General features: G+C 42.0%; 1 protein-coding gene across 2 annotated transcripts in view; it reads left to right on the top strand.

The window, feature by feature from the left end:
* The first annotated feature begins 403 nt into the window (after positions 1 to 403).
* The window catches only part of tbc1d8b (TBC1 domain family member 8B), a 71,129-nt gene continuing 44,142 nt past the window's right edge, over positions 404 to 27,390 (top strand). The window contains exons 1-5 of one of the 2 annotated variants that reach the window (XM_041195559.1): positions 404 to 624; positions 6,135 to 6,245; positions 14,375 to 14,493; positions 17,068 to 17,296; positions 23,774 to 24,014. In XM_041195559.1, coding sequence (XP_041051493.1) covers positions 498 to 624; positions 6,135 to 6,245; positions 14,375 to 14,493; positions 17,068 to 17,296; positions 23,774 to 24,014 — 827 coding nt within the window. In that variant the 5' untranslated portion in view covers positions 404 to 497. Of the gene's footprint in view, positions 625 to 6,134; positions 6,246 to 14,374; positions 14,494 to 17,067; positions 17,297 to 23,773; positions 24,015 to 27,390 lie in introns of those variants that run through there. The other variant, XM_041195560.1, reaches the window with a different exon arrangement.

The following is a 27,390-nucleotide window of genomic DNA, read 5'->3' as shown; positions in this document are numbered from 1 at the left end:
ACCAATGGGAAAGCAAAATGACTCATTACCCAATTGGATAATGCTTGTATGTCAACCAAACAGCCTTTTTTCAATATTGTTATACCTGGTTAAGAGAAATGTTCAAAGGAAATGTCGAAAAAATGTTAATGTCCCGGTGATTTTTCTCCAAGGTTGCACACAACAGCGTCCTGAAGACTGATCGTCAATTCCTCGAGACTCCTAAACTAAAGAGCATCGTTTCCATGGTCCAGCCTGACCTGCGCTGCACGCTGGGAGTTGTAGTGCGCTGCTCCCTCGCGTCAGGGTGAGTGGTGGGAGGAAACTACAACCCCCGGCGTGCACCGCACAGGAGGGGGCGGGGTTAAGTGCGCGCAGCCGCAGTGGCTGGGCGCCTGGAAGCTGTGGACGGTTTGTTGTCGACGTGGGAAGGTTGACAGGTGCGGTGGTCATGGAGTGAGGCGAAGGCGAGCGAAGGTTTCCCCCCCCCCCCCCCCGCTTCAAGCCGGGTGCCGATCATGTGGCTGAAACCCGAGGAGGTGCTGCTGAAGAACGCCCTAAAGCTATGGCTGACGGAGAAAACACACAAATACTTCGTCTTGCAGCGTCGCAGAGGCTACGGCGAAGGGGGCGGCGGACTAACCGGTAAAGTTAGGAGAAGCCGCCGGGCAGCGCGCAGCCGCAGTGCCGGGAGAGGTGCCGGCGGCCGGCTAGTGCGCATTCGCAGCTTTCGGAGCAAGCCGGCCGCTGGGGGACGCTGGGTGGTTTACAGGCGCAGAATGAGCGTGCCGGCTGCCGGGTAGTGCGCACGCGCGGGGAGCGGCGGCTCTCGGTTGTGGTGTTCTGTGAAGGGAGAGTAAATGAGAGATAACATTCCTGCGCTCAGAACACAGTGCAGGCGTTAAAGTTTAATTCATACCTAGGAAAGATTATTTGTTTGCCCTCCAATTGTTATTTACTTATTTGTAATTGATTTACTAATTATCTTTGCCATTCGGTTGCCTGTCACTTGTTTAATTCTGTCCTTAATTAGTTTCTGACGTTCAATTATTGATGTCAGTTATTGGCTGTCTGACATTTAACCATCTGACATTTAATAATTTATCTGTCATTATTTTGTCATTTGTGTATTTGGCATTTACTTCATGTTTAGCTACCTAACTATTCCTGTCACTTAATTTTTCTGAGATTCATGAATTTTTCAGGCAGGTTACATCTGACATTTTATTGTTTGGCATTTATTAATTTGCCTGCTGTTTATTGCATTATTACGTTTATTTAATTATTTACCTGTCAATAGTCTATTATTTACTGTGTTTTATTTGTATAATTGCTGCCTGTCTCAGTTTGTACACATTTCCTTTCACCTCTCTTTCCCCCATGCATGTTGTTTCCACACCAAACAGCTCCTGCAGGCCCTGAGTGTGTGAATCAGCACTCCAACCCTGCCAAGGATCAGATGTTTTTTTTCTCTCTCTCTCTCTCTCTCTCTCTCTCATTACAGCACTGAAAATCAGTGCTGTCAGTCCTGCAACATGCTTTCTGGCTTGTGTTACTCCACCTGGCACTTTCAGTGTACTTTGCTGAGGGTTGCTGTGGAGCACCCAGAGAGCATTCCAGATTGCTTTTATGGCAAGTTTTGTAATTTGTTGCCCACTTTGACAAGTTTAGTTTTCATCCTTAAGGATTTTTCTGTACTTTAGTCTCACCCTTCTATTTTGTGTGTGGAATAAATCTCATGCAGTCAAATCTAATGGAAAAGCGAAGTATGTTTCATGCACAGTAATCTTTCCGTTTTACTACTAGAGAAGGATTTAATTTGCTCTGTTGCCCACTTGACAACTCTTGTAGATTGAAATCTCAAAATCTGGGAACTTAATTGGGCAGTTTAAATTGTTTCTTCTGAACATTTGGCATGACTGGGCTAGTGCACTAAATGATTTCATTTCAGGAGTCTGGGATCGAATCCTTGCCCAGATAATAGGATGAAACCCCTGGTCCCCTCCTGGCTATAATCCTGACAGTGTGCGCAGGGTCATGGTGCACATTTTAGCAATGTCATTCAGGCCAGAAGGATGGCTGATATGGAAAGTGGTGCAGTGGACTCACTGTCAGGAGCACCTGCACCATTAGACTGAGGCATACAGTCACATATTTAATTAATTTTATGAACATACTCCTCATGCCAGCTTCTAACAATATCTTGGTTCTAGAAATGGTAGCACTTTATGCAGCACTTTCTTTATCAATCAATACAGAATGATCCTGCATAAATGCCTGAATCTGGCAAGATAAATGCAAATTTAATTATATTTTTAATTAAAATACTCCCAGAAATTGTTAGATGTGGCAACTGTTAAGTAAATCAATAATTGACATTCCAGGTTGTTTTAATATAAAGAATTCAGTATATCTAAATTAGTGCTCTGCTGTAATTAAAATAGAGTTGAGGCAGAGTTGATTTTTTTTTTCTCTGCCAATGTACTTCATAAGTTTTAGATCAAAACATTGTTCCACAGCCCATTAAAGGGTCCTATGAGAGCTTCCCATTACCTATGTTGATAAATTAGCTTTCTGGTATGGAAGCGAGCTATGCACAACCTGGGGATCTGTTGCCCACAGAACCAAACCTCAGTGCACATTAGTACTTTTGGAAGAGGACTGGGGGAAAGGGAAGAAAATAAAAGGCAGGGAAATATTATTATGCTAACTTTTTTTGCACTTTGCTGGATTCACCTAACTTTGGAGCCTAATGGATTCCAGGTATTTTTTAGAACACCAGATTTAATGGTGCTGATCTCTCTTCCATTTTGGAACGTTGTTCATTGTCTTGATATTTTTTAAAGGTTGGTTATTTTGTATGTTTCTTTCATGGGATAACTATGTGTAAGTTAATATGCCTCTAATAGCTGGATATCATCAAGCTTTCCTCTGCACCGTCTTTAAATTCCTGTTGAAAATGAGTGCCATGGAGACCACTACTGAATCCCGAGGAGCATTACAAAACGTTTGTCGAGTCCTTAACATTTCATCAAACTCACTGGGAATGCTTTATTCAGATTTCTGGTTCTTTTGAAAATGGGCTTCTTGACATTACACATTGTAATCAAATAAGCTCAACATTATTATATAAATGTGTTAGTGATTAGTATGTTACAGTGCAGAAAACAGGCCATGCAGTCTAACTGATCTGTGCCGATGTTTATGCTCCACATCTTACTTGCCTCGCCTTACCAACATCTGTTTCTACTCTTTTCTCCCTTGTGTTTATTCTAACTTCTTAACTACTATAACTGAGTTGGGCTGGTCATTTACCCAGAATTCCTGACATTCTCTTACCAAAGCAAACCTTCAATGGAGAGCTTGAGTCTGGAGTGTGCTCTCAGTGGCGGTCAAAGGAAGCACTACAAGGACACTCTGAAAGCTTGGGAGTTTTCATATCAACTTAAAAGTCCTGGGAGGAGCTCACCCAGGATCGCTGCTCCTGGTGCAACCAAATAAAAAAAAGTGTGGCTTCCTTCGAAAGCAATGCACATAAGAGGCAGAGAGAAAACACAAGGAGAGGAAATCCTGAACCAGCAACTTGCGCAAAACTTAATCACCTGCGGTATCCTGTCCTATTTGCAGTAGAACCTGGTGGTCACAGAATGGTTTAAGCAGTAACCTACGGACCCACCAGGACCCTACCAAATATGACATAAACATGTTAGTCCTTCGAAGTGAAGATGACTAGGAACAAGACTCTGGTAGTGAGCTCCACATTCTCACCACTCTGGATAAAGAAGTTTTCCCTGAAATGCTCATGGGATTATTAGTGACTGCCTTGTCTTTATGGTCATTAGTTTTGGGCTCCCCTGCAAGCGCAACATGTTCCCAATGTCGATCCTATTGAACTGCATCAAAATTTAAAAAAACCTCTTTACACTCATCTCTCGGTCTTTTCTTTCCTAGGAAAATGAGCCCCAGCCTGTACAACCTTTTGGGTTAATATTTTTTAATAGTTGTTGTGAAAACTTGGATCATAGTTCAGAAGTTTTAGAATATGACTTTCAACAATATAATTTTTGGATTTGAAGTTAGTTTTAAATGTAAGACAAGTGAATATCTGATTGAGAAACTGGTAATACCTCTGGTAAATTCAAACAAACTGAGTTAATTAAAAGCTAACCTATGTTTATCTTACAAGGTTAGAGGCAGAAGTGTAAAACTTAAACAAACAATAACCCATCTCTAGGCTTGTAATGGAGCCAGTTGGTCTGTCCTTCAATAAAAGATTTAAGTTATGTACATAATTTCCAGATGAAAATAAGCTAAAAGTAACTTTGTAAGCATTGGGTTTCTTCGTGGACCCAGGGAGTCTGGAGAAATAGTCATAAAACTCCTTTAGCAATACAAATTATTCATATGGTTATGGAATCAAAGTTGTATTGAAGTAAAATAACTTGTTTATTTCTGTTTGAGACCCTCCCAAAGCATGGCATATCCTGACAGAGAGGGTCTATTGGGATAGAAAGTTCTTTGTTTAATATATGTGTGTGTCTCTTCTGACAGAAGCGAGCAATTCAGTTTGGCAACAGACAAGAGGCAATTGAAATTTTGCTTTGGTGTCGACTGTATCTCACTGGATTGAAGGACTCCACAGGACAGGATAGTCAGTTAGACCTGCACTCAAGCAGAGAAAATACCAACTTTATTCACCACATGGAATGTGTGGGGGTGGGGGGGCTCTATCTCAGTTTAGGTGTTGAGAGAGAAAAGCAGCTGGAAGATGTGCCCTCGCCTGAAGCTAGTGGAAGAAATCTTAAGTGGTCCTCACAGAGCCTTATGGCAGGAAGTAAGCTGGGTATCTGCCGGCAACCCAAACAAGTAGCTGAAGTATCCACAATCATGAGGTATGTAAAGTCAAAAAAATAATGGAAGGATCCCTGTAGAATCTTACCTCCGAGGATAGCTGAAACACAGAGGAAAGTTAAAGTGAATTCTGGAAGACTGTGGCATACTTGTTGGGTTGGTCCCTAAAGAAGTGAATAAGCTATCAAAATTGTTGTAAAGTGTACTTAGGTTGAAGTAAAAAGTAGAACTGAGGTCATAGCGTAAGTACTTTTAAACCATATTGTTAAGTGAATATTGCTTGCTTTGTTTAATTCTTAGATACAGTAAAGTTTGTTTTTGTTTAAAAAGGTGAAATCCTGTGGCGTAGCTCTGTCAGTCGACTGTTCGGTGTTCAGATTTCTCTTTAAACGTTAACAGTGCCTAATAGGATCGTAACATAATAAACAATTACAAAGAAGCAGGTTCATCTTTGATATCTTTTTCATTTTTTTTCTCTCAATGACATGTTTTGATATAGAGGCAATTAAAATTAAGTTTAGCAGGCACTGCATTTAAAAAAAAAATCAGCATTACCACGTGTTGATATGAAAATAATTATGTTGCTTTTGTGAAGCTTTGCCATCTCATTTGCTACAGCTGTTGCAAATCAATTTTTAGTTAAACTCACCTACGCTGTTAGATTTTTGATTACATTTATAGAACCACAGAATGACACAGCACAGAAAGAGGCCATTGGGCACATCTTGTCTGTTCCACTGGCTCCTTGACAGAGCTAGCCCATTCATCACAACCCCCTTTCCTCACAGCTTTGCAATTATTTCCAAGTATCTTTCCAGTTCCTTCTTTGCATGTTATTGGGTTGGCTTCTCACACTGTCTTATGCAATAGTCATGTTGGCACAAGAAATTCTTCTCTCTCTTAAAATTGTCATGTAAATCCAGAGTCAGCAATGTGGCTAGAGACCCCATGGAAATGGTAGTGCCTCTCTGCTTCATACTGGAGTCAGGTTGAGTCCTAAACCTGGATTTACTGCAAAACTTCAGAGAAAAAGAAGCACTTGCATTTATTTAGTGCTTTCGTGGAACTAAATTGTGTATTTCTGCATTTGCATTCTCCGCTGGGTTTTTCTCAGCATAGTATTTGCAGCAATCTAATGCTGCTGCAGACTTTAAAATGAAAACTCTGTCTTGTAGACTTTAACTTTTCTCTGACCAGTAATCTGGTGTAATCCAAATGAGCGTGCAATATAAAATGTGTATGACTGGATGAATAAGAAACTAACAGTTCAGGTACAAATAAATGTTTGTTTTTGGCTCCTGCAGGCCTCCTTGTTGGGACACTTGATACAGTGTTTGATTCAACTTCTAAAGTAGCTCCATATCGCATTTTACATCAAACGCCAGAATCCCAAGTTTATTGGTCCATTGCTTGTGGTAAGTTAAAATATTACTGCGCAAGTTATTGATGGTCAGGGTCATCTTTCATCAACAATCATTTGGCACTTGGTCAGATGAATGTATATTAACAGATTGAATTATGCAAAATGCAAAATAACCTAAAAGTGAAACCCTATTTTAAGACTTGAATCATCGTTTCTTGCTTTTTAAAAAAAGTATTGTTCTTATATTAATTTTATAATGCTTTGTTGCAACATTTTCCCTAATGTGCATTTGTCCAAGAACTTGTAAGTCTTATAGACCATAATTTTAAAAGGATTTCATATAATAGAACAGCACAGATGCCTTTTGGTCCGTCGTGTCTGTGCTGGCTGTTTGAAAAATCTGTCCAATTAGTCCCAATCCACCACTCATTCCCCATAACCCTGAAAATGTTTTCCTTTTCAACTATGTATCCAATTCTCTTTTTTGAAAGTTTCTGCTGAATCTGCTTCCACCAACCTTTCAGACAGTGCATTCCAGATCGTCATAACTTGCTGGGTTTTAAAAAAAATTCTCCTTTTCTCTTCCCTCTCCCTGTCCTCCCTACACTACACCCCACTTTGGTTCTCTTGTTAATTAATTAAATCTGTGTTCTCTGGCTAGTGACCCTCCTGCCAGTGGAAACAGTTTCTCCTTATTTGCTCTATCAAAACCACTCATAAATTGTGTAAAAAAAAAAATACATTGTTTCCCCTCAGCAGAGCAGGTTAAGGGGAAATTTAATAGAGGTTTTCACAATTAGTCCCTGATTGGAGGAATTCCAACAGTATTGAAGCATCTTCATTGCTAACTTGACAATCTCATTGTTTATTAAACAGGAAGAAAGGAACAAATTTGTATTTCTGTCGCATTTTACATACCTTCAGGATTTCCCATGTGCTTCACTGCTAATTAGGCACTCTGAAGTATCATCTCTATTGTAATGTAGATAAACTATTGACTTTGTGGTTGTTAAAATTCGGTATGCTAGTTATAGATCGTTGTGTGATCAAGTTCATTTCTCAGTTACAATGGTACTTTCTTTCAGTCCATCTATTATTTTACTTTGCAACTACATACCTGTCACTAGCTGTGGTATTGCACATGGAGTCAAGACCAAGTAGTGTCTTAGTGAAGCAGTGTTGGTGGATTGGGGATAATTAAACCAGGGTGTGCAGATGTAATTCAGTTTCACTGAAGTTGTATATTCTGTCCTTGCTCGTACATAATTGATTTGGTACTATTTGTATTTAAACAGTAGGGATAAATGTTAAGTTTGGAAAGTAGAGGAATTATTTGTTGGCGTGAAGGTGCTTCTCCATGGGAGATATGAAATAACAATGCCACCGCTGGCCGGAGCGTGTAATTACAATGTGATATGTTTACATAGGCCATTTCCTTTGTAAATGCAAAGAAAAATTTATAATGAAAGTCAAGTGACAAAATGTTACACTGGAGGGGAAGGTTTTGTAGATAGAATTTTTTAAAAATATTTTCGATGGGCTCTTCACTTTTGATTTATACTCCAGTTTCTCCTTTCAGAAGCACTGCCTTTGATTCTCTACCACCTTCTTTTCTAAAAATGTAAAGAGCCACCACTTACAAGTTATGATAAATTGTGGGCCACAATCTGGTTACAACATAGCAGGAATCATTTCCTTGACCACATGACAACAAAAAAAAATACTCAGCAGGTCTGGCAGCATCGGCGGAGAAGAAAAGAGTTGATGTTTCGAGTCCTCGTGACCCTTCCATAGAACTGAGTGAATATAAGGAGAGGGGTGAAATATAAGCTGGTTTAAGGGGTGGGGGTGGTGTTTTGAATTTCCAGCATCTGCAGTTTTTTGGTTTTATCTATATTTAAAAAACAATACCGTCTGCTTGTAGTCCTAAGAAAAAATTATTAGGGATGTTCAGGACTTTGTACCTGTGTTCTACTATTTTAACATGTCTTTAAATATTCATTTTAGAATCTAATTTAAGCGCCCTTTCACTGCTTTTAATTCTAATAGTTTGAGGAGGTTATATTGTTCTGGATCCTACACATGTGGGACTATGCCGTAATACTGTTATTTTTAGAACATGTGATTCTGTCATACTGGCTTTACAAAACAACCTCCACTAAATGTTTAGGCAAATTTTTATAGCTCAGTGCTAAGACTTGAGCCAAACCATTGTTTGCTATCTGAATTTTTACAGTAGTGCATCCTGGTTGAAGTTCAATATTTGTATACGTTTTACAGCTACAGAAAGTAAATAAGTAAACCTCAATACTGATACTATAATACCTGTTTAATGTGCCGGGCATGTGAGAGCATGCTTCAGCCTTCATGTTATCAGGTGGAATCTAAGACTGCATAGAGAGTGTGAGCCAACTGTTCCAACCACATCAATTTTTCTTGATGCAGAGATGCACAAAGGAAGATGGTTGTGGTTGTTGGAGGTCAATCATCTCAGTTCCAGGACATCACTGCAGGAGTTCCTCAGGGTAGTGTCCTAGACTCAACCATCTTCAACTGCTTAATCAATGACCTTCCTTCCATCATAAGGTTAGAAGTGGGGATGTTCGCTGATGGTTACAAAATGTTCACCATTTGCGACTCCTCAAATACTGAAGCAGTCAATATCCAAATGCAGCAAGACCTGGACAATATCCAGGCTTTGGCTGACAAGTAGAAGTAACATTCGCACCACACAAGTGCCAGGCAATGACCATCTCCAACAAGAGAGAATCTAACCACCGCCCCATGACATTTCAATGGCATTACCATCTTTGAATCCTCCACAGTCAACATCCAGGGGGTTACCATTGACCAGAAACCGAACTAGCCTATCTGTATAAATACTGTGGCTACAAGAGCAGGTCAGAGGTGATGAATCCTGTCAGTAACTTGCTTCTTGACTGCTCCAAAGCCTGTGCCCTATCTACATGGGCAAGTCAGGAGTGTGATCGGATGCTCTCCACTTGACTAGATGAGTGCAGCTCCAACAACACTCATGAAGCTGGGCACCATCCAGGACAAGGCAGCCTGCTTGATTGGCACCCCATCCACAAACTTTCACTCCCTCCAGCCCTGATGCACAGTAGCAGCAGTGTGTACCAGCTACAAGATGCACTGCAGCAACTTAGTAAGGCTGCTTAGACAGCACCTTCCAAACCCACGACCGCTACCACCTAGAAGGACAAGGGCAGCAAATGCATGGGAACACCACCACCTGGAAGTCCCCTCCAAGTCACTCACCATCCTGACTTGGGAAATATCGCCATTCCTTCACTGCTGAGTCAAAATCCTGGAATTCCCTCCCTAACAGCGCTATGGGTGTACCTACAGCACATGGACTTTGTGGTTCAAGAAGGCAGCACACGATCGCCCACTCAAGGGCAATTGGGGATGAGCAATAACCATTGGCTGAGCAGTGATGCCTACATCCCATGAGTGAACTAAAAAAATATTTATTACTGCATTTGGACAGCTAAGGACCTGCACTTGTGTTGCTTTGGATATATCTTATTCTTGCTTTCTTCAAGTTGGCTGAGACTTATTGATGCAGCAGTTTTAGTAATGTAGTTTTGCATAATGTACTTGCAGACCATTTGACTGTTAAAGCCCGTTCAGCCATTTCATACAATGGGCTGCTCATCAAGCTTAACAGCACTTGGCTGCACTATCCCCAGATCCCTTGATTCCTTTAATGCCCAAAACTACTATCGATCTTTGTCTTGAAAGTGCTCATCGGCTGAGCCTCCATTGCTCTCTGGGGTAAAAAAAAATTCCAAAGTTTAACAGTCCTTTCAAGTGCAGAAATTTCTCTTTTCTCAGCCAGGGAAAACATCCTGCCAGCATCTTTCTTACCAAATCCCTCAACATTTTTATGTTTCAATGAGGTCAACGCTCGTTCGTCTAAACTCTAGGCAATATCGGCTCAAGTATGATTTTTTTCCACTTTGGCATTTTGGTAGCTATTAACTAAGTAAACATGACAGCCCTGTTGTGTAGCTAGCTATGTTATGATATTGCTTGCTTTTTTTACTGCATGCATTGCGAGCTGAATGTAACCACTTCTCAGCAATCAACGAATGTTAATGTTAAACCATGACACATACTTAAATTTCACGGGCACTCCTTACATACTGAGAGGCATCTTAAAGCAGTAAGTGGAAGAGAAAAGGAAGAGGTTGGAAAGGGCACAGGCACTAGATATTTGAAAAGAAAAGTGTAGTAGCTGAATAGGCCTGCTTATTGAATCACATGAAAGTTGCGCCTTTGAGTGGGCATTATATCTTTGACCGTATGACAAAACTGTTTATCTCAATGGAACTTATACTGTACACACCAGTTTCAATGAAAATCTTTTGGCACAAAACCTTGTGATGCCTCCTTGAACAGCCTGTTAATATTAATCTCTATCTAGTATGAATCCACCTGTGAGCTCAAAGATTAAATTCAAGCTGTGTTATTCATATTGTATTGTACTTCATTCCTGTGCCAAATGTGCAAGATTGAAATGTAGCTCTGATTGTCCAATAATATCATTATTCCTTTGTGTGATTGGGGATGAAGGAGGGGCCTCTGGCTTCACTTGTATGTTTTTATATATATAAGGAAAACATCAGAAATAATTCTTGTACTGATTTAGCTAGATATTGCATTTTAACCTTATAACACTTAAATTTGCAGGTTTATATTTTCTAAATGGGAACTGTGAAATGGGTAACAGCATTAAACAAAATACTGAATAAAACAGCAAAGTCTTCTTTCCTTGGTATTTTTGCTAAGTTTTTTTAATTCATTCTTGGGATGTGGGCATTGCTGGCTAGGCCAACATTTATCACCCATCCCTAAGTGCCCATGAGAAGGTGGTGGTGAGCTGCTGCCTTCAACCGCTGAAGCCTGTGTGGTGTAGGTACACTCACAGTGCTGTTAGGGAGGGAGTTCCAGGATTTTGACCCAGTGACAATGAAGGAATGGCGATATATTTCCAAGTCAGGATGGAAAGTGGCTTGGTGGGGGAGCTTCCAGGTGGTGGTGTTCCCTTGTGTGCGGCCCTTATCCTTCTAGATGGTAGTGGTTGTGGGTTTGGAAGATGCTGTCTAAGAAGCCTTGGTGAGTTCCTGCAGTACACCTTGTACATGGTACACACTGCTGCCACTGTGTGTCGGTGGTGGAGGGAGTGAATACTTGTGGATGGGGTGCCAATCAAGTGGGCTGCTTTATCCTGGACGGTGTCAAGCTTCTTGAAGTTGTTGGAGCCGCACTCATCTAGGCTATTGGAGAGTATTCTATCACAATCCTGACCTGTGCTTTGCAGATGGTGGCCAGGCTTTGGGGAGTCGGGAGGTAAGTTACTCACAGCCAGGGTTCCTAGCCTCTGACCTGCTCTTGTAGCTACAGTATTTATATAGCTAATCCAGTTCAGTTGTTGGTCAGTGGTAACCCTCAGGATATTCATAGTTAGGGATTCAGCAATGGTAGTGCTCATTGTTGTTGGAGGTGGGCATTGCCTGGCACTTATGTGCTGCGAATGTTACTTGCCACTTGTCAGCCCAAGCCTGGATGTTGTCCAGGTCTTGGCTGCATTTGGACATAACTCCTCAAATATTGAAGTAGTTCGTGAATAGCACTGAACATTGTACATTCATCAGCAAACACCCCCACTTCTGACCTTATGATGGAAGGAAGGCCATTGAAGCAGCTGAGCCTAGGGCATTACCCTGAGGAACTCCTGCAGTGATGTCCTGGTACTGAGATGATTGACCTCCCACAACCATAACCATCTTCCTTTGTGTGAGGTATGACTCCAATCAGTGGAGACTTTTCTCCCTGATTCCCATTGACTCCAGTTTTGCTAGGGCTCCCTGATGCCACACTCGGTCAAATGCTATCTTCATGCCAAGGGCAGTCAACTCACTTCACCTCTGGAGTTCAGTTCTTTTGTCCAAGTTTGAACCAAAGCTGTAATGAGGTCAGGAGCTGACTGGCTCTGCCGGAACTCAAACTGAGCACCAGCGAGCATGTTATTGCTAAGCAAGTGCCACTTGCTAGCGCTGTTGATGACCCCTTCCATCACTTTACTGGTGATCGAGAGTAGACAGATGGGGCGGTAATTAGCCAGGTTGGAATTGTCCTCCTTTTTGTGTACGCCATACCTGGGCAATTTTGCACATTACCGGGTAGATGCCAGTGTTGTAGCTGTACTGGAACAGCTTGGCTAGAGGCGCAGCAAATTCTGGTGCACAAGTTTTCGATACTATTGCCGGAATGTTGTCATTTGCAGTATCCAGTGCCTTGAGCCATTTTTTGATATCATGTGGAGTGAATCGAATTGGCTGAAGACTGGTATTTGTGATGCTGGGGATCTCTGGAGGAGGCCGAGATGGATCAGCCATTAGGCACTTCTGGCTGAAGAATCTTGCAAATGCTTCAGCCTTATCTGTTGCACTGATGTGCTGGGCTTCCCCATCATTTGAGGATGGGAATATTTGTGGAGCCTTCTCCAGTGAGTTGTTTAATTGTCCACCACCATTCACAACTGGATGTGGCAGGACTGCAGAGCTTAGACCTGATCCGCTGGTTGTGGAATCGCTTAGCTCCATCTATCACTGCTTATGCTGTTTGGCATGCAAGTAGCACTGTGTCGTAGCTTCACCAGGTTGACCCCTCATTTTTAGGCTTGCCTGGTGCTGCTCCTGGCATGTCCTCTTGCACTCTTCATTGAACCAGGGTTGGTCCCCTGGCTTGGTGGTAATTGTAGAGTGGGGGATATGCTGGGGCATAAGGTTGCAGATTGTGGTTGAGTACAATTCTGTTGTTGCTGCTGGCCTACAGAGCCTTATGGCTGCCCAGTCTTGAGTTGCTAGATCTGTTCAACGTTTATCCCATTTTGCATGGTGGCAGTGCCCTGCAACACGATGGATGGTATCCTCAATGTGAAGCCGGGACTTTGTCTCCACAAGGACTGTGCAGTGGTCACTCTTGCTGATACTGTCGTGGACAGATGCATCTGTGGGCAGCTGGCAGGTTGGTGAGGATGAGGTCAGGTATGTTTTTCTCTCTTGGTTCCCTCGCCACCTTCCGCAGGCCCAGTCTAGCAGCTATGCTGTTTAGGGCTCGGTCAGTAGTGGTGCTACCAAGCTACTCTTGGTGATGGACATTGAAGTCCCAACCATTCTGTGCCCTTGCCATCCTCAGTGATGTTGAACATGGAGTATTGGTTCATCAGCTGTGGGAGGGCAGTATGTGGTAATCAGGCGGTTTCCTTGCCCATGTTGACCTGAAAGCATGAGACTTCAAGGTCTGGAGTCAATGTTGAGGACTCCCAGGGCAACTCCCTCCTGACTGTATACTGCTGAGCTGCCACTCTCCTGGATGATGGTGTTTGCGACATTGTAAGGTGTGATTCTGTGAGGATGACTATGTCAGGCTGTGGCTTGACAAGTCTGAGACAGCTCTCCCAATTTTGGCACAAGCCCCCAGATGTTAATAAGGAGGACTTTGCAGGGTTGGCAGGGCTGAGTTTGTTATGGTCGATGCTGGGTGGTCCGTCCAGTTTCATTCCTTATTGACTTGTTTTCAGTGGTTTGGTACAACCGAGTGGCTGGGCCATTTCAGAGGTCAAGGAGAGTCAACCACATGACTGTGGGTCTGACGTGACATAGGCCAGACCAGGTAAGGATGGCAGATTAGGACATTAATGAACCAGATGGCTTTTTATGACAATCGACATGGGCATCATGACTTTCAATAAAAATGTCTGAAGTTTACTTAAGATTCCACCATCTGCCAGGGTGGGAGTTGAAGCCAGTTCCCCAGAGCATTGCCTTACGTCTCTGGATTACTAGCCTTGTGACAATAGCGCTATGCTGCCGCCTCCCCATGACTGAACTAAAGTAGTTGGTAGATGACAAGGTTTTACTCTCTATTTTGTCGTCTGCCCATGCCCTCTGTGAGACAAGCCGAAAGGGGGAATAGGGAATAGTCAATGTCTGTTCTTGGCTATTTGAGAACTGTGTAAGAAACATTAATTGCTAAAATGACCTGAAGTGATTATACTTTGATTGGTTTGATTGCTTAGAATGGATATGACTGATTGATCATGATATTTTGAAGATTTCAAATTGATGTTTTATTTTGTTTCCAAACCAGGAGCTAACAGTGAAGAAATAAATAAGCACTGGGAATGGCTGGAACGTAATGTGATGGCAATACTTTCCGTATTTGACAGCAATGAAGATATCACTAGTTTTGTTCAGGGAAAAATACGGGTAAGAATGCAAAAAGTTTTTTGTTGCTTTTCTCAGGGTTCTGCTCAGATTAATTTAAGTTTTTGTGTTCAGTTTTATAGACAGTGTAACAGGGCAGATGAGAACATTGTTGCTGATAGTAGAAAAACCCCATTGTATTGTGCAGTTAAAAAGCATGTGAATGTCACTATGTGCATCAGTTTAATATCTGGGATTATGTTTTGATCATTATATTTGATAAGTAAGTTGAATTTAGAATCACAAAATAGTACAGCACAGAAAACTGCCACTCATCCCACTGAGGCTGCATTGGCACTTTGAAAGAACAATCCGGTCTATTCCACTCCTCTACTTTTTTCTGTATCCCTGGAATTACTTTTTCTTCCAAGTACTTAACCAATTCCATACTACATCTGCCACCGTATCAGTGCATTCCAAATGCTAATCACTCATTGCATAAAGCTTTCCCTCATGCCATTCCTCTCTTTTACTAAAATCTGTTCACTCTGGTTATTGCTCCTTCAAACATCAGAAACAGTTTCCAAATCTTCCAGTCTCCAGATGGTCATTCAGAGACCGGATGTACCCCCCTGCCCCCCCAAAACCAAGATATGCTATGGGACCCCTCTGAAATCTCAATGCGTTGATTGACTCCATGGGAGCTGTCAGGAAGATTGAATTTCCAATGGCCAATTCCTCTGCTCCCCGGCATCCTCCGAGAAAGTCTCCAACTCTGAGTTGGAATTACAGTCAGAGCCTTCAGACAGTGCTGACTTACTTACCTGGATGGTTAGCTAGGGATTGTTCGACAGATTAGAACCTAGTCTAATACCTGGATACCTACAGAACTGAACCCCGCTAATCACTGTTCCCCCCCGGCCCCCCCAGCCCTAACCTCACCACACTATCCAGCTGGCTGCCTACCTCACCCACCTTACCCTGTTACCCACTTACCTTCTCTCAGTAGCTTTTAAAAGAAGCTTTGGGGCATTTAAACTCTTTACTTGCCAGAGTAAAGCATCTAGTGCTTCTGCACGGATTCTCTCCGCTGCTCCCTCTGAGGATTTCTGCACTGAGTGAGTTCTGCAGGATCACCCAGAAAAATTGGAGGAAGGTAAATGTGTATTTTTTTTTTGCCCGATCAGGGTTGACCCAACCCTGAACGGAAGATTTGGGTCAGTTTCTTTTTAAAATCATCAAGGATTTTCATAGAGAACATAAACATCTGCCCTCCTGCTGCCTTTCCTGTAAGGAGGGCAACACCAGCTCCTCTAGCCTGTCCATGTAATTGTAATTCCTCATCCCTGGAACCACTCTGGTAAATCTTTTCTGTACCCTCTCCAAAACCTTCTTGTCCTTCCTAAAGCGTGGTGTCCAGAATTGAACACAATGAATGGGATTTTCTGGCCCCTCCTCCCAGCGGGATCTTCCAGTCCTGCCAAAGCCGCCGGAGATTGGAATGGCTTGCCGCAGGGAAATCCACTGCGCCAGGGCTGGAAAACTCTGACCTATATTTCAGTATGGGATGGATTGGTGTTTCATTTAGGCTGTGTAAACTTCCTGGCCTCTATTTATAAAGTCCAGGATCTCATCTACTTTTACTGCTTACTAGCATGTCCCTGTCACCTTCAAAGACTTGTGCACAAGCATTCTTAGCTCTTTCTGTCCTTGCGCTCCCTTTTAAAATTATACCATTTTGAATGTATTGTCTCTCCTCATTCTTCCTTTTGAAATGTATCAATGTATCACCTTGCACTTTTATGCTTTGAATTTCCTCTGCTGTACTGTCAGTTGTCCGCTTGAAGTGTATTACTATCTACCTGCAAGTTTTGCGTCACCTGCATATTTTGAAATTGTACGCTGAACATCCAAGTCATTATGTTATAAACAGCACTGGTCTTTAGCATTTGGGGAACTCCTTTTGTATGCTTCCCTCTGGTCTGAAAAATAGCCATTTGCCCAAAGTTTCTGTTTTCTGTCTCATAGCCAACTTTGTAGCAGTGCTGCCACTGCTGCTATTTGATCAACTTTGTGTGCAATCTTTCAGACATTTGTTCCTAAAAAAAATTCTCTGGAGGACATTTTATAGCATTTAGCCCCATGAAATCTAATTGTTGTAGCTGCTTGTGTGGAGGGGAAAATAATTTGAGTTGTTATTCAACAACAGTGTGTAGTAAGTTAAAAGAATACCAGTCTGCAGTACCTTTTGCAAAACACAGCTTATTTTATAATTAGATTAACATTTCTCCTCTAACAGACTTTTCTGTGAATTATTTTTAAAATCACATTTTATGAAATCTCGCGTTTATCAATTAAGTTTGGACTTAAGATTACTGTTGGACTAGCTCTGCTTAACTGCAATGCAAAGTTATGAATGATGAAAATTTAAATTATTTTTAATTTTTAAAATTAATAATGATATAAAATAAAAAGAATTATGGGGAACCAGCAGGAAGGTGGAGTTAGGGCCACAGTCAAATCTGCCATTTCTTATATCCTTATGATATGAAAAAGGTATTTTAAGAGGTATGAAGTATGTGTAATATTAAAATCATATACTGCACTTAAAAGACTTTGCCATTATTTCTCTCTAAGGGGCTAATAGCAGAAGAGTCTCAAAGTGCATCAATAAAGGAGGAAGATGACCCTGAGAAATTTCGTGAAGCCCTGTTGAAATTTGATAAGTGGTTTGGGCTGCCTGAGCAAGAGAAGCTGGTGACCTATTACTCATGTAGTTACTGGAGTGGTCGGGTACCATGCCAAGGTTGGCTGTATCTCAGCACCAACTTCCTCAGCTTCTATTCCTTTTTCCTAGGCAAAGAAGGTAAGACTTACATATATCCACCTCATGACTGATTATAGTGACCTTAGACAATTCTGCAACATTTCATATTAAAAATCTGACCTGAGTATTGGTATGTGTCAAAATTCCTGTGGTCACCATGTCTGATGTGTCAGGGCTCAATTTGGAATCGGCTTTAAGTGTCCCCCCCATTATGATGTACTTTCTCCTCTGCTCATTACACATATTTTTTAAAAAAACTGGCCCTGAGGTAAGCAAAACTTGTGCCCACCATGTTGCCCTGACAGGAGATATTAGCAGGGGTGCAGCTGCCCTTAATTACCCAGCACAAATTTGTTTGCTGAGCCTGCATTTTTTTCTAATTTGCTCAGGGAGGTGCCAATGGTAAGGCCAGCATTTATTAGCCACCTTTATTGCCCTTGAGAATTTGGTGGTGCATTGCTGCCTTGAACCATAGCAGTGCTTGTGGTGACAGTACTCCCACAGTACTGTCAGGTAGGGGGTTCCAGGATTTTGACCCAGTGATGCTGGATGAATGACTGTGTTTTCAAGTCAGGATGGTGTGTGATTTGGAGGGGAATTTTGCAATGGTAGCGTTCTGTTGTGCTAGGTGGTAGAGGTTGTGGGTTTAAGGTACCAGTGTTCTGTAAATATATTTTTTTAAATTCCCTTTGTCATACTTCTACATTTTAAAACTAGCTTATTTTGACACACAAGGCATAATTATGAACCAGGCTGTTAGATATGCAAGAGCTGCTAACATATATGAATAATTTGCCATAGATTTTGTTCATTTGATTCCAAAATATTTTTGGCCAAATTTTAGATTTAGTTTAAAAAGAAATGTATGTGCTATGACATAATCTTTAGGGATGCTAAAATACTGAGTAATAAGCTGGCTTGTGACTCAGCATTTATTCAGTGTGTAGAAGCCAGAAACCTTGCTGCCTACAGATGTGCATTGAGAAGGCATGACTCTTACTCATCACAACTTCGCAGACTTTCAAAAAACAGATGAGTTATTCTGATGAGATGTTTCTTGAGGAAAGTTTAACACAAAGATGGGGGCAGAGAGAGGGAAAGAGGGAGTCTCACGCACGCGTACACACACACACACACACACACACACACACACACACACACACACACACACACACACACACACACACACACACACACACACGTATACACACACCCAGTTTTAAAGATTAAGATGTTCAAAGAATACTTCTTAGGCCAGTCAGTAAGAATATTTAATCTGGCAATAGCAGCTTTTTGTTAACTTAGATATGGAAAGTATCTCTTCCCCCTCCAGGTGTTCCTCGCTGGACATCCATCTGTTGACCTGTGGTTTCTTGAAGAGTGGAGTTTCACAATCTCAAATTAACATTGCAAACTTTAAAAAATAACTTAGGAGAAGAGTGTCCAAAATTCAATGCCCTTCAAGTTCTCAAAAATGGGTTCCTCACAATAACTGCAGTGCTGTCTTCAACTCTGCCTTAATTTCAAGGTTATATCTTCCCCACACTGACAACATTCTTGCCTCCGCACTTAACTCCACCCCTACCACTGCTGAAATCATTAACTTGGTATGACTTCCATACACAACCTCTGCGATGTGTTTTGTGCTACCCTACAGAAACTCCAGCTCAAAAATAGGTACAGCCTGTCCATCACCCACTCTTCAACCTGTGTGCATTTTACTGTGTGCATTTCACTGTTTCCTCATAACAGCATGCAATTGTAAAGCGGCCTTAATGTAACGTAACATTTTAATCAGAAAATTGGTTACTGAACCATGGAGCGGAAGATTAGGTGACTGAAACTTGGCTGAAAAGACAGCTTTTGAGAACGTTTATGGAAGCTGGGAGTAGTGGGCAGGATTTTAGAGAGGAAGCTTCAGGCAATGGAACTGAGGTGACTGAAAGCTCTGCTTTCATTTGTGTGTCAAAGTGTGGCACAGCACAGAAAAGGCCAGAGCCAGTGGAACAAAAGATACAGAGGAGCATAAGTTAGAGAATGTTATACAGATGGGTTGAGCGAGACTGTGTAATTTCTTGAGGATAAGTTGGGTAATTTTGATGGTGTAAATGGATTGCCTTAACTTTCTTGGATTCACTCAGTTCTGTCGAAGGGTCATGAGGACTCGAAACGTCAACTCTTTTCTTCTCCGCCGATGGTGCCAGACCTGCTGAGTTTTTCCAGGTATTTCTGATTTTGTTTTGGATTTCCAGCATCCGCAGTTTTTTTATTTTTATCTCTGTGTTTAATTGACTGCCACTGCTTTTCAAGAAATGCCTACCTCCTTGAAGAAGTTCTGTTCGTCTCTGCGACAAGATTTCCGTATCTCTCTTTTGCCTTGCTCACCTTCATTGCTTTCCATTTCTCTCCTGGTGTTTGACAAGGTGTTTACTAAAACCCGCTATCACAGCCATTTCTCCTTTCTCAGTGACTGTCACCAACTTTAACACCTATGTGTTCTTTTGTTCTGTTGTCTGTGACATCTTTTGATGATCTGCTTCTAACACTGCTTGTTTGTCCCTACAACCACACCAACCCCCTCCACTTCTCTCCCCCCCACCCAAACCACCACCACCACCACCACCCCCCCACACACACACACACACACACACACACACACACACACACACACACACACACACACACACACACACACACACACCTTAAACCAGCTTATATTTCACCCCTTTCTTGGATTCACTCAGTTCTTTCGAAGGGTCATGGGGACTCGAAACGTCAACTCTTTTCTTCTCCGCCGATGCTGCCAGACCTGCTGAGTTTTTCCAGGTAATTCTGTTTTTGTTTTGGATTTCCAGCATCCGCAGTTCTTTTGTTTTTATATTTATGCCTTAACTACACCTCGTACATCTTTCCCCATTTTAATTTTGTCAGAATTAGTGTCAATTGTTTTACACTAACATCTAAAGTCAAAATTACCCCCTAGAAGTTTAAAAATAACCCATATTTTTTTTAAACTGGGATCCATAAAGCTTTCAAATATCTTTTGTCAGAATTTTGTATTTTTCTGTATTGCTTACAGCTAGTATGTTCCTCCTGTAGCTGAATATGTTAATGCCCTCGGTAATGTCAATATTATTTTCCTTTTGGACAATTCTCGCATTGATTTTGGAAGTTAGTGCAGGAGCCTCCCAAGGATGTGCTGATGCTTGCAGGGGTCTTTCTCTCCCGCAGGTTTGAAAAACACTGCTGCAATTGCATCATCCCCTGTTGGAAAGGCAGATGTGGAGACTTCCTGCTCAGATGTTTGCCAATGAGCATGTAGTTATTCTAAGGCCATCTTCATTCCTTTCCCTGTTAAAGCCCACTATAATCTATATATGATGCACAATACTCACGGGGCAAAAAGCCTCTGATTCCCCAAACTGTTAAATATTTCCCCTCAATCTTACTGCTTATCTATGCTTAGTGTCGTTGGGATGCAATTAATTAATATATCCAATATAATTAGCGGCATTTTTTTTGCTGAAATGAAGAGAGGGCGCAATAGCAGGAGGGATCTGTACCTTTGGGACGGTCTCCACCTGAACCGATCTGGGACCAATGTTCTAGCGAAAAGGGTAAATAGGGTGGTCAACGGGCTGCAAAGGGATCAGGATTGGGAGATAAATATTCAAGGATATACTTCCTATCGAAAAGATAGGCAGGTTGGTAGAGGGGGTGGGGTTGCTTTGTTAGTAAGAAATGAAATTAAATTGATAGCAAGAAATGATGTCTGGTTAGATGATGTAGAATCTGTGTGGGTAGAATTGAGGAACCGCAAAGGTAAAAAAACCATAATGGGAGTTATTTACAGGCCTCCGAACAGTAGTCAGGATGTGGGGCACAAGATACACCAGGAGATAGAAAAGGTGTGTAAGAAAGGCAAGGTTACAGTGATTATGGAGGATTTCAATTTGCAGGTAGACTGGGAAAAGTCAGGTTGGTAGTGGATCCCAAGAAAAGGAATTTGTGGAATGACTACGGGATGGCTTTTTGGAGCAGCTTGTGGTGGAGCCCACTAGGGAACAGGCAATTCTAGATTTAGTGATGTGTAATGAGGCAGATTTGATAAGGGAGCTTAAGGTGAAGGAATCCTTAGGAGGAAGTGACCATAATATGATAGAATTTACCCTGCAATTTGAGAGGAAAAAGCTGGAATCAGATGTAACGGTATTTCAAAATAAAAACAGAAACAGAAATACCTGGAAAAACTTGTAATGGTATTACAGTTGAATAAAGGCAACTACAGAGGCATGAGGGAGGAGCTGGCCAGAATTGACTGGGAGATGAGCCTAGCAGGAAAGACAGTGGAACAGCAATGGCAGGAGTTTCTGGGAGTAATTTGGGAGACAGAGCAAAAATTCATCCCTAGGAAGAAGAAGCATACTAAAGGAAGGGCGAGGCAACCATGGCTGACAAGGGAAGTCAGGGACAGCATAAAAGCTAAAGAGAAAGCATACAATGCAGCGAAGAGCAGTGGGAAACCAGGGGATTGGGAAGCCTACAAAGACCAACAGAGGATAACTAAAAAAGAAATAAGGAGGGAGAAGATTAAATATGAGGGTAAACTAGCCAGTAATATAAAAGAAGATTGCAAGAGTTTTTTTAGATATATAAAGGGTAAGAGAGAGGCAAAAGTGGAAATTCGGCCGCTGGAAAATGACGCTGGAGAAGTGGTAGTGGGGAACAAAGAAATGTCGGAGGAACTGAATAGGTACTTTGCGCCAGTCTTCACAGTGGAAGACACGAGTGACATCCCCAAAGTTCAAGAGAGTCAAGGGGCAGAGGTGAATATGGTGGCCATTACCAAGGAGAAGGTGCCAGGAAAACGGAAAGGTCTGAAGGTGGATAAATCACCTGGACCAGATGGATTACACCCCAGAGTTCGAAGGAAATAGTTGAAGAGATAGTGGAGGCATTAGTGGCGATCTTTCAGGAATGACTGGAGTCAGGGAGGGTCCCAGAGGACTGGAAAATTGCTAATGTAACCCCCCGTTTGAGAAGGGAGTGAGGCAAAAGACGGGAAATTACAGGCCGATTAGCCTGACCTTGGTCGTTGGTAAGATTTTAGAGTCCATTATTAAGGATGAGATTTCAGAATACTTGAAAGTACATGAAAGTAAAATTGGGCAAAGTCAGCATGGTTTCATCAAGGGGAGGTCATGCCTGACAAATCTGTCAGAATTCTTTGAGGAGGTAACGAGTAGGTTAGACAAAGGAGAGCCAATGGATGTTATCTACTTGGACTTCCAGAAGGCCTTTGACAAGGTGCCGCACAGGAGGCTGCTCAGTAAGATAAGAGCCCATGGTGTTAGAGGCAAGGACTAGCATGGATAGAAGATTGGCTGTCTGGCAGGAGGCAGAGAGTGAGGATAAGGGGGTCCTTCTCAGGATGGCGGCTGGTGACTAGTGGAGTTCTGCAGGCGGTCCGTGTTCAGACCACAACTTTTTACTTTATATATTAATGATCTAGATGAAGGAACTGAGGGCATCCTGGCTAAGTTTACAGATGATACAAAGATAGGTGGAGGGACAGGTGGTATTGAGGAGGCGGGGAGGCTGCAAAAGTTGGACAGGTTAGGAGAATGGGCAAAGAAATGGCAGATGGAATACAACGTGGGGAAGTGTGAGGTCACGCACTTTGGTAGGAAGAATAGAGGCATAGACTATTTTCTAAACGGAGAGAATTCAGAAATCTGGAGTGTAAAGGGACTTGGGAGTCCTATTCCAGGATTCCTTTAAGGTTAACTTGCAGGTTGAGTGGGTAGTTAGGAAGGCAATGCAATGTTGGCATTTATTTCGAGAGGACTAGAATATAAAAGCAGGGCTGTGCTGCTGAGGCTTTATAAGGCTCTGGTCAGACCACATTTAGAATATGGTGAGCAATTTTGGGCCCCATATCTCAGGAAGGATGTGCTGGCCTTGGAGAGGGTCCAGAGGAGGTTGATGAGAATGATCCCAGGAATGAAAGGCTTAACATATGAAGAACATTTGAGGACTCTGGATCTATACTCGATGGAGTTTAGAAGGATGAGGGGGGGATCTGATTGAAACTTATGGAATACTGAAAGGCCTGAATAGAGTGGACGTGGGGAAGATGTTTCCATTAGTGGGAGAGACTAGGACCTGAGGGCAAAGCCTTAGAGTAAAGTGAAGACCTTTTAGAACAGAGATGAGGAGAAACTTTAGCCAGAGAGTGGTGAATCTATGGAATTCATTGCCACAGAAGGCTGTGGAGGCCAGGTCATTGAGTGTATTTAAGACCGAGATAGATAGGTTCTTGATTGGTAAAGGGATCAAAGGTTACGGGGAGAAGGCGGGAGACTGGGGTTGAGAAACTTATCAACCATGATTGAATGGCGGAGCAGACTCGATGGGCCGAATGGCCTAATTTCTGCTCCTATGTCTTATTCTCTTATGGCCTTAATTACCTCCTATATCTTTGTGTTGATTTTGCAACTTCTGTTTAACTTCTAGTTAAGATTATCATTTCCTGGGATGAAATATCAACACTTGCGAAGACTATGAATGTCATCCTGTCTGAGAGTATACACATTTGCTGTCACGGAGAAGATTATTATTTTTCAATGTTCGTGCATTTGAATGAAACCTTTATGTTGATGGAGCAGCTCGCAGATTTTGCTGTAAAGAGATTATTTGACAAGGAAGCCTTTGAGACTGATGTATCACTCAGTGACCCTTTACAAATAACAAAGAGGTAATGGCCAAATGCTGCATTCTGGTGTGGCGTAAGTATAAGAAATGTTTGACTCCAGACCGTTGAATTTGCCTTGAGGTATGAAATTCAGAACAAAACTCAAATGTTGTGAATTGTAGATTCTAAAGTGTTTGCACCTCTTCACCATCAGTAGATGCCATATTTGCAAATAAAGCGATTTAAGAGTAATGTATGTTTAAAGATGAAGTCTGAGGTTTTTTTTGCGTGAATGCTCTTGGCACTCACTCAATGGCTCCCAAGTAAGGCAACTGAGAATGGGTGCTCTGTGTTCCCTGGCTGTATGTTCCCTGAATTGGCTGGCAGACCATTTTGGAATTGTATCAATACCATTGTTCATCTGCCTCTGGGAGACACACAACTGATCTCCACAACCGTCATTTCTGTCCTCTCTTCATCCTTTGTGGACAAGCCTCCTGTCTTCCAATTGGCATCTTTGTTATCCTTGTTAGCACAGCGCAGATCGATAAACCACAGGTATGAACCCCAAAGCAACATTCCTGACGTAAAGTATTAAACCAACATTTTCAACATCCTGTCTTGTTAGCAATGGAGTTATAAAATCCGCACATATTTGGTGATGACCATAACTTGGTGTAAAAGGGATTTTTTTTTTTCACTTTATCATCTTGATTTTTTTCAGGTAGGTTTATTCCATTTCATCAATCCTTCTTATCTTCCCCACCATCACTCTGATCATTAATTGCTGGCCTAGATAATCCTAGTTGTCATTTGGTAGTACAGAAGCTGAGTATTGCTGAAAAAAAGAGACATGTTGAAGCTTTTCTTGCACTCATCAAGATGCTTCACAAGAATACCGATATAAGGGGATAACAATAATTTATACTGTATGAAAAGAGTGTGCTGATTTGGTTGGTTGCCAAGTGGATGCTGCTTGGTTGAGGCATTGCCATGGCAAATGCACTAGTAATGGTGACTTGACACTTAACTGCTAAGCATTGTTTGAAATTTAAACTAGGTCAACGCATTGACCTGAGGAATGAGTCAGAGAATGGATATCCTTCATTTTGTTTAGCTGAAACTGGCGCATTGTGTGTATGTGTTCTTTCTTTCTGCAAAGAACTGGCCCCTGTGTATTAATATATGTAGCTTCCAGTACATGCCAATGTGCCACGCTGTAAGATCAACTGACGATCTTAAATTGGTTGTCAGTGTAATTCTTAGCACACTGAGGATTATTTAGCAAATGTCGTCCAGTCACGGAATCACATCTAATGTTGGACACTGTTTTGAGCTCTGCAAGCGCAGGCTGGTTGGGCAACATCTGTGCCTCATCCACTGCAAACAGAGGCTGGGCCATGCTTTTGACATGATCCATCAGTCTTGTGACGTACGGTCTACATACCTAGCATGGGATGAGAATGCATCTGAGTTGAGTGAGTTGGAATCAAATGTTGACAGAAAAGGCAGCGACTGAATAATGGGTTGCCTTCAAAGAAAAAGTATTGCAGGCAATGTCAAGGTATACCCCTATGAGGGTGAAAGGTAGGACAAATCCAGAGCGTCATGGGTGATAGAGGTAAAGATGAAAAGGAAGAAGTGCACGTATGACACATGTCAGGTAGAAAATACAATATAGAATCAGGCTGAATATAGAAGGACCAGAAGGGAAGTGACGAAACTAATAAGAAAAGCAAGGAGAGAGCATGAAAAGAGGCTGGCAGTGAACATAAAAGGGAACCCCAAGGTATTTATAAGCATGTAATTAATAAAAGGGTGGTAAAAGAAAGAGTAGGGCTGGTTAGAGACAAAAAAGAGGGCTTGTATGTGGAGACTGAAGAAATAGCGGAAGTGTTGAATGAGTACTTTGCATCTGTCCTTACAAAGGAAAATGCTGCTACCCAGGCTGAGGTGAGAGAGGAGGTAACTGGTACACTAGAAGAACTTAGAATTGAGAGGAAGATGGTGTTGGAAATAGATGTTACCAAGACCAGCTGAGATGCATCCAAGGGTACTGAGGGAAGTGAGTGGATATTGCAAAGGCACTAGTGATAATCTTGCAATCTTCCTTAAACACAGGGCAGGTGCCAGAGGACAGCAGAATTGTAGATGTTACACCCTTGTTCGAAAATGGGTGCCAGGATAAAGCTGGCAACTACAGACAAGTCAGTTTGACCTCAATGGTATGGAAACTTCTGGAAACTATAGTACAGGATAAAATCAATAGTCACTTAGACAAGTATAGGATAATTAAGGAAGCCAGCGTAGATTCATTAAGGGAAAATCATGTTTAACTAACTTGCTGGGGTTTTTGGAGGAGGTAACGGAAGGTTGATAAGAGAAATGCTGTTGATGTGGTGTATATGGGTTTTCAAAAGGCATTTGACACAGTGCCATACACTTGACGTGAGCAAAATTCTAGGTCATGGAATACAAGGGAAAGTAAGCACTTGGATAAGAAATTGGCTGAGTGTAAGAAACAGCAGTGATAAATAGTTGCTTTTCAGATTGGAGGAAGGTTTGTAGTGGAGATCCTCAGGGGTCAGTGTTGAAGAGCAGTGTTGCTCTTCCTGATATATATTAATCACCCTAGACTATGGTGTGCAGGGCATGATTTCAAAATTTACAGATGCTACGAAAATTGGAACGTTGTTGACTTGATGGGGATAGTCTTAAACTTCAAAAGGACATAGACATGTTGGAGGATTGGGCAGACAAGTAGCAGATGAAGTTCAGTGCAGAGAAGCGTGAGGTGTTTCATTTTGACAGGGTAACTATGGCGAAACTGAAAGCCTCAGGAACAGAGGAACTTCGGTGCATATGTACATAGGTCATTGAAGATGGCAAGGCATGTTGAGAGAGCAGTTACTAAAGCATAACGTATTTTGGGCTTTATTAATAGGGGCATTGAGTACAAGAGTAAGGAGGTCATGGCCTCATCTATAGTACTGCATCCAGTTCTGGGTGCCATATTTGAGGAAGAATGTGAAAGCCTTAGAGAGAGTACAGAGGAGATTCATAAGAATAGGGATAAACAACTATAGCTATGAGGATAGATTGGAGAGGTTAGGACTCTTCCTTGGAGAAAAGAAGGCTAAGAGAAGAGTTGATAGAGGTATTCAAGATCCTGATGGGTATGGACAGGGTAAATAATGAGAAACTGTTTCCACTTGAGAGCACCAAGAACTAGAGGGCACAGATTCAAAATACTTGGCAAAGGGAGTAGAAGTGATGTGAGGAAAAAAAATTTTACCCAGAGGGTGGTTGGAATCTGGAATAAACTTCCTGAAAGGTTGGTGGAGGCAGGTTCGAGAGAGATATTCAAAAAGGGAATTGGATTGCTACCTGAAAAGAGAGAGTGTGCAAGGGTTATGAGGATAAGACAGGGGAGTGGGAT

Source organism: Carcharodon carcharias, chromosome 9 (genome assembly GCF_017639515.1).
Source record: "Carcharodon carcharias isolate sCarCar2 chromosome 9, sCarCar2.pri, whole genome shotgun sequence".
Lineage (NCBI taxonomy): Eukaryota > Metazoa > Chordata > Chondrichthyes > Lamniformes > Lamnidae > Carcharodon > Carcharodon carcharias.
Note: the sequence above shows the minus strand (reverse complement) of the source record. Positions and strands in the feature narration are given on the sequence as shown.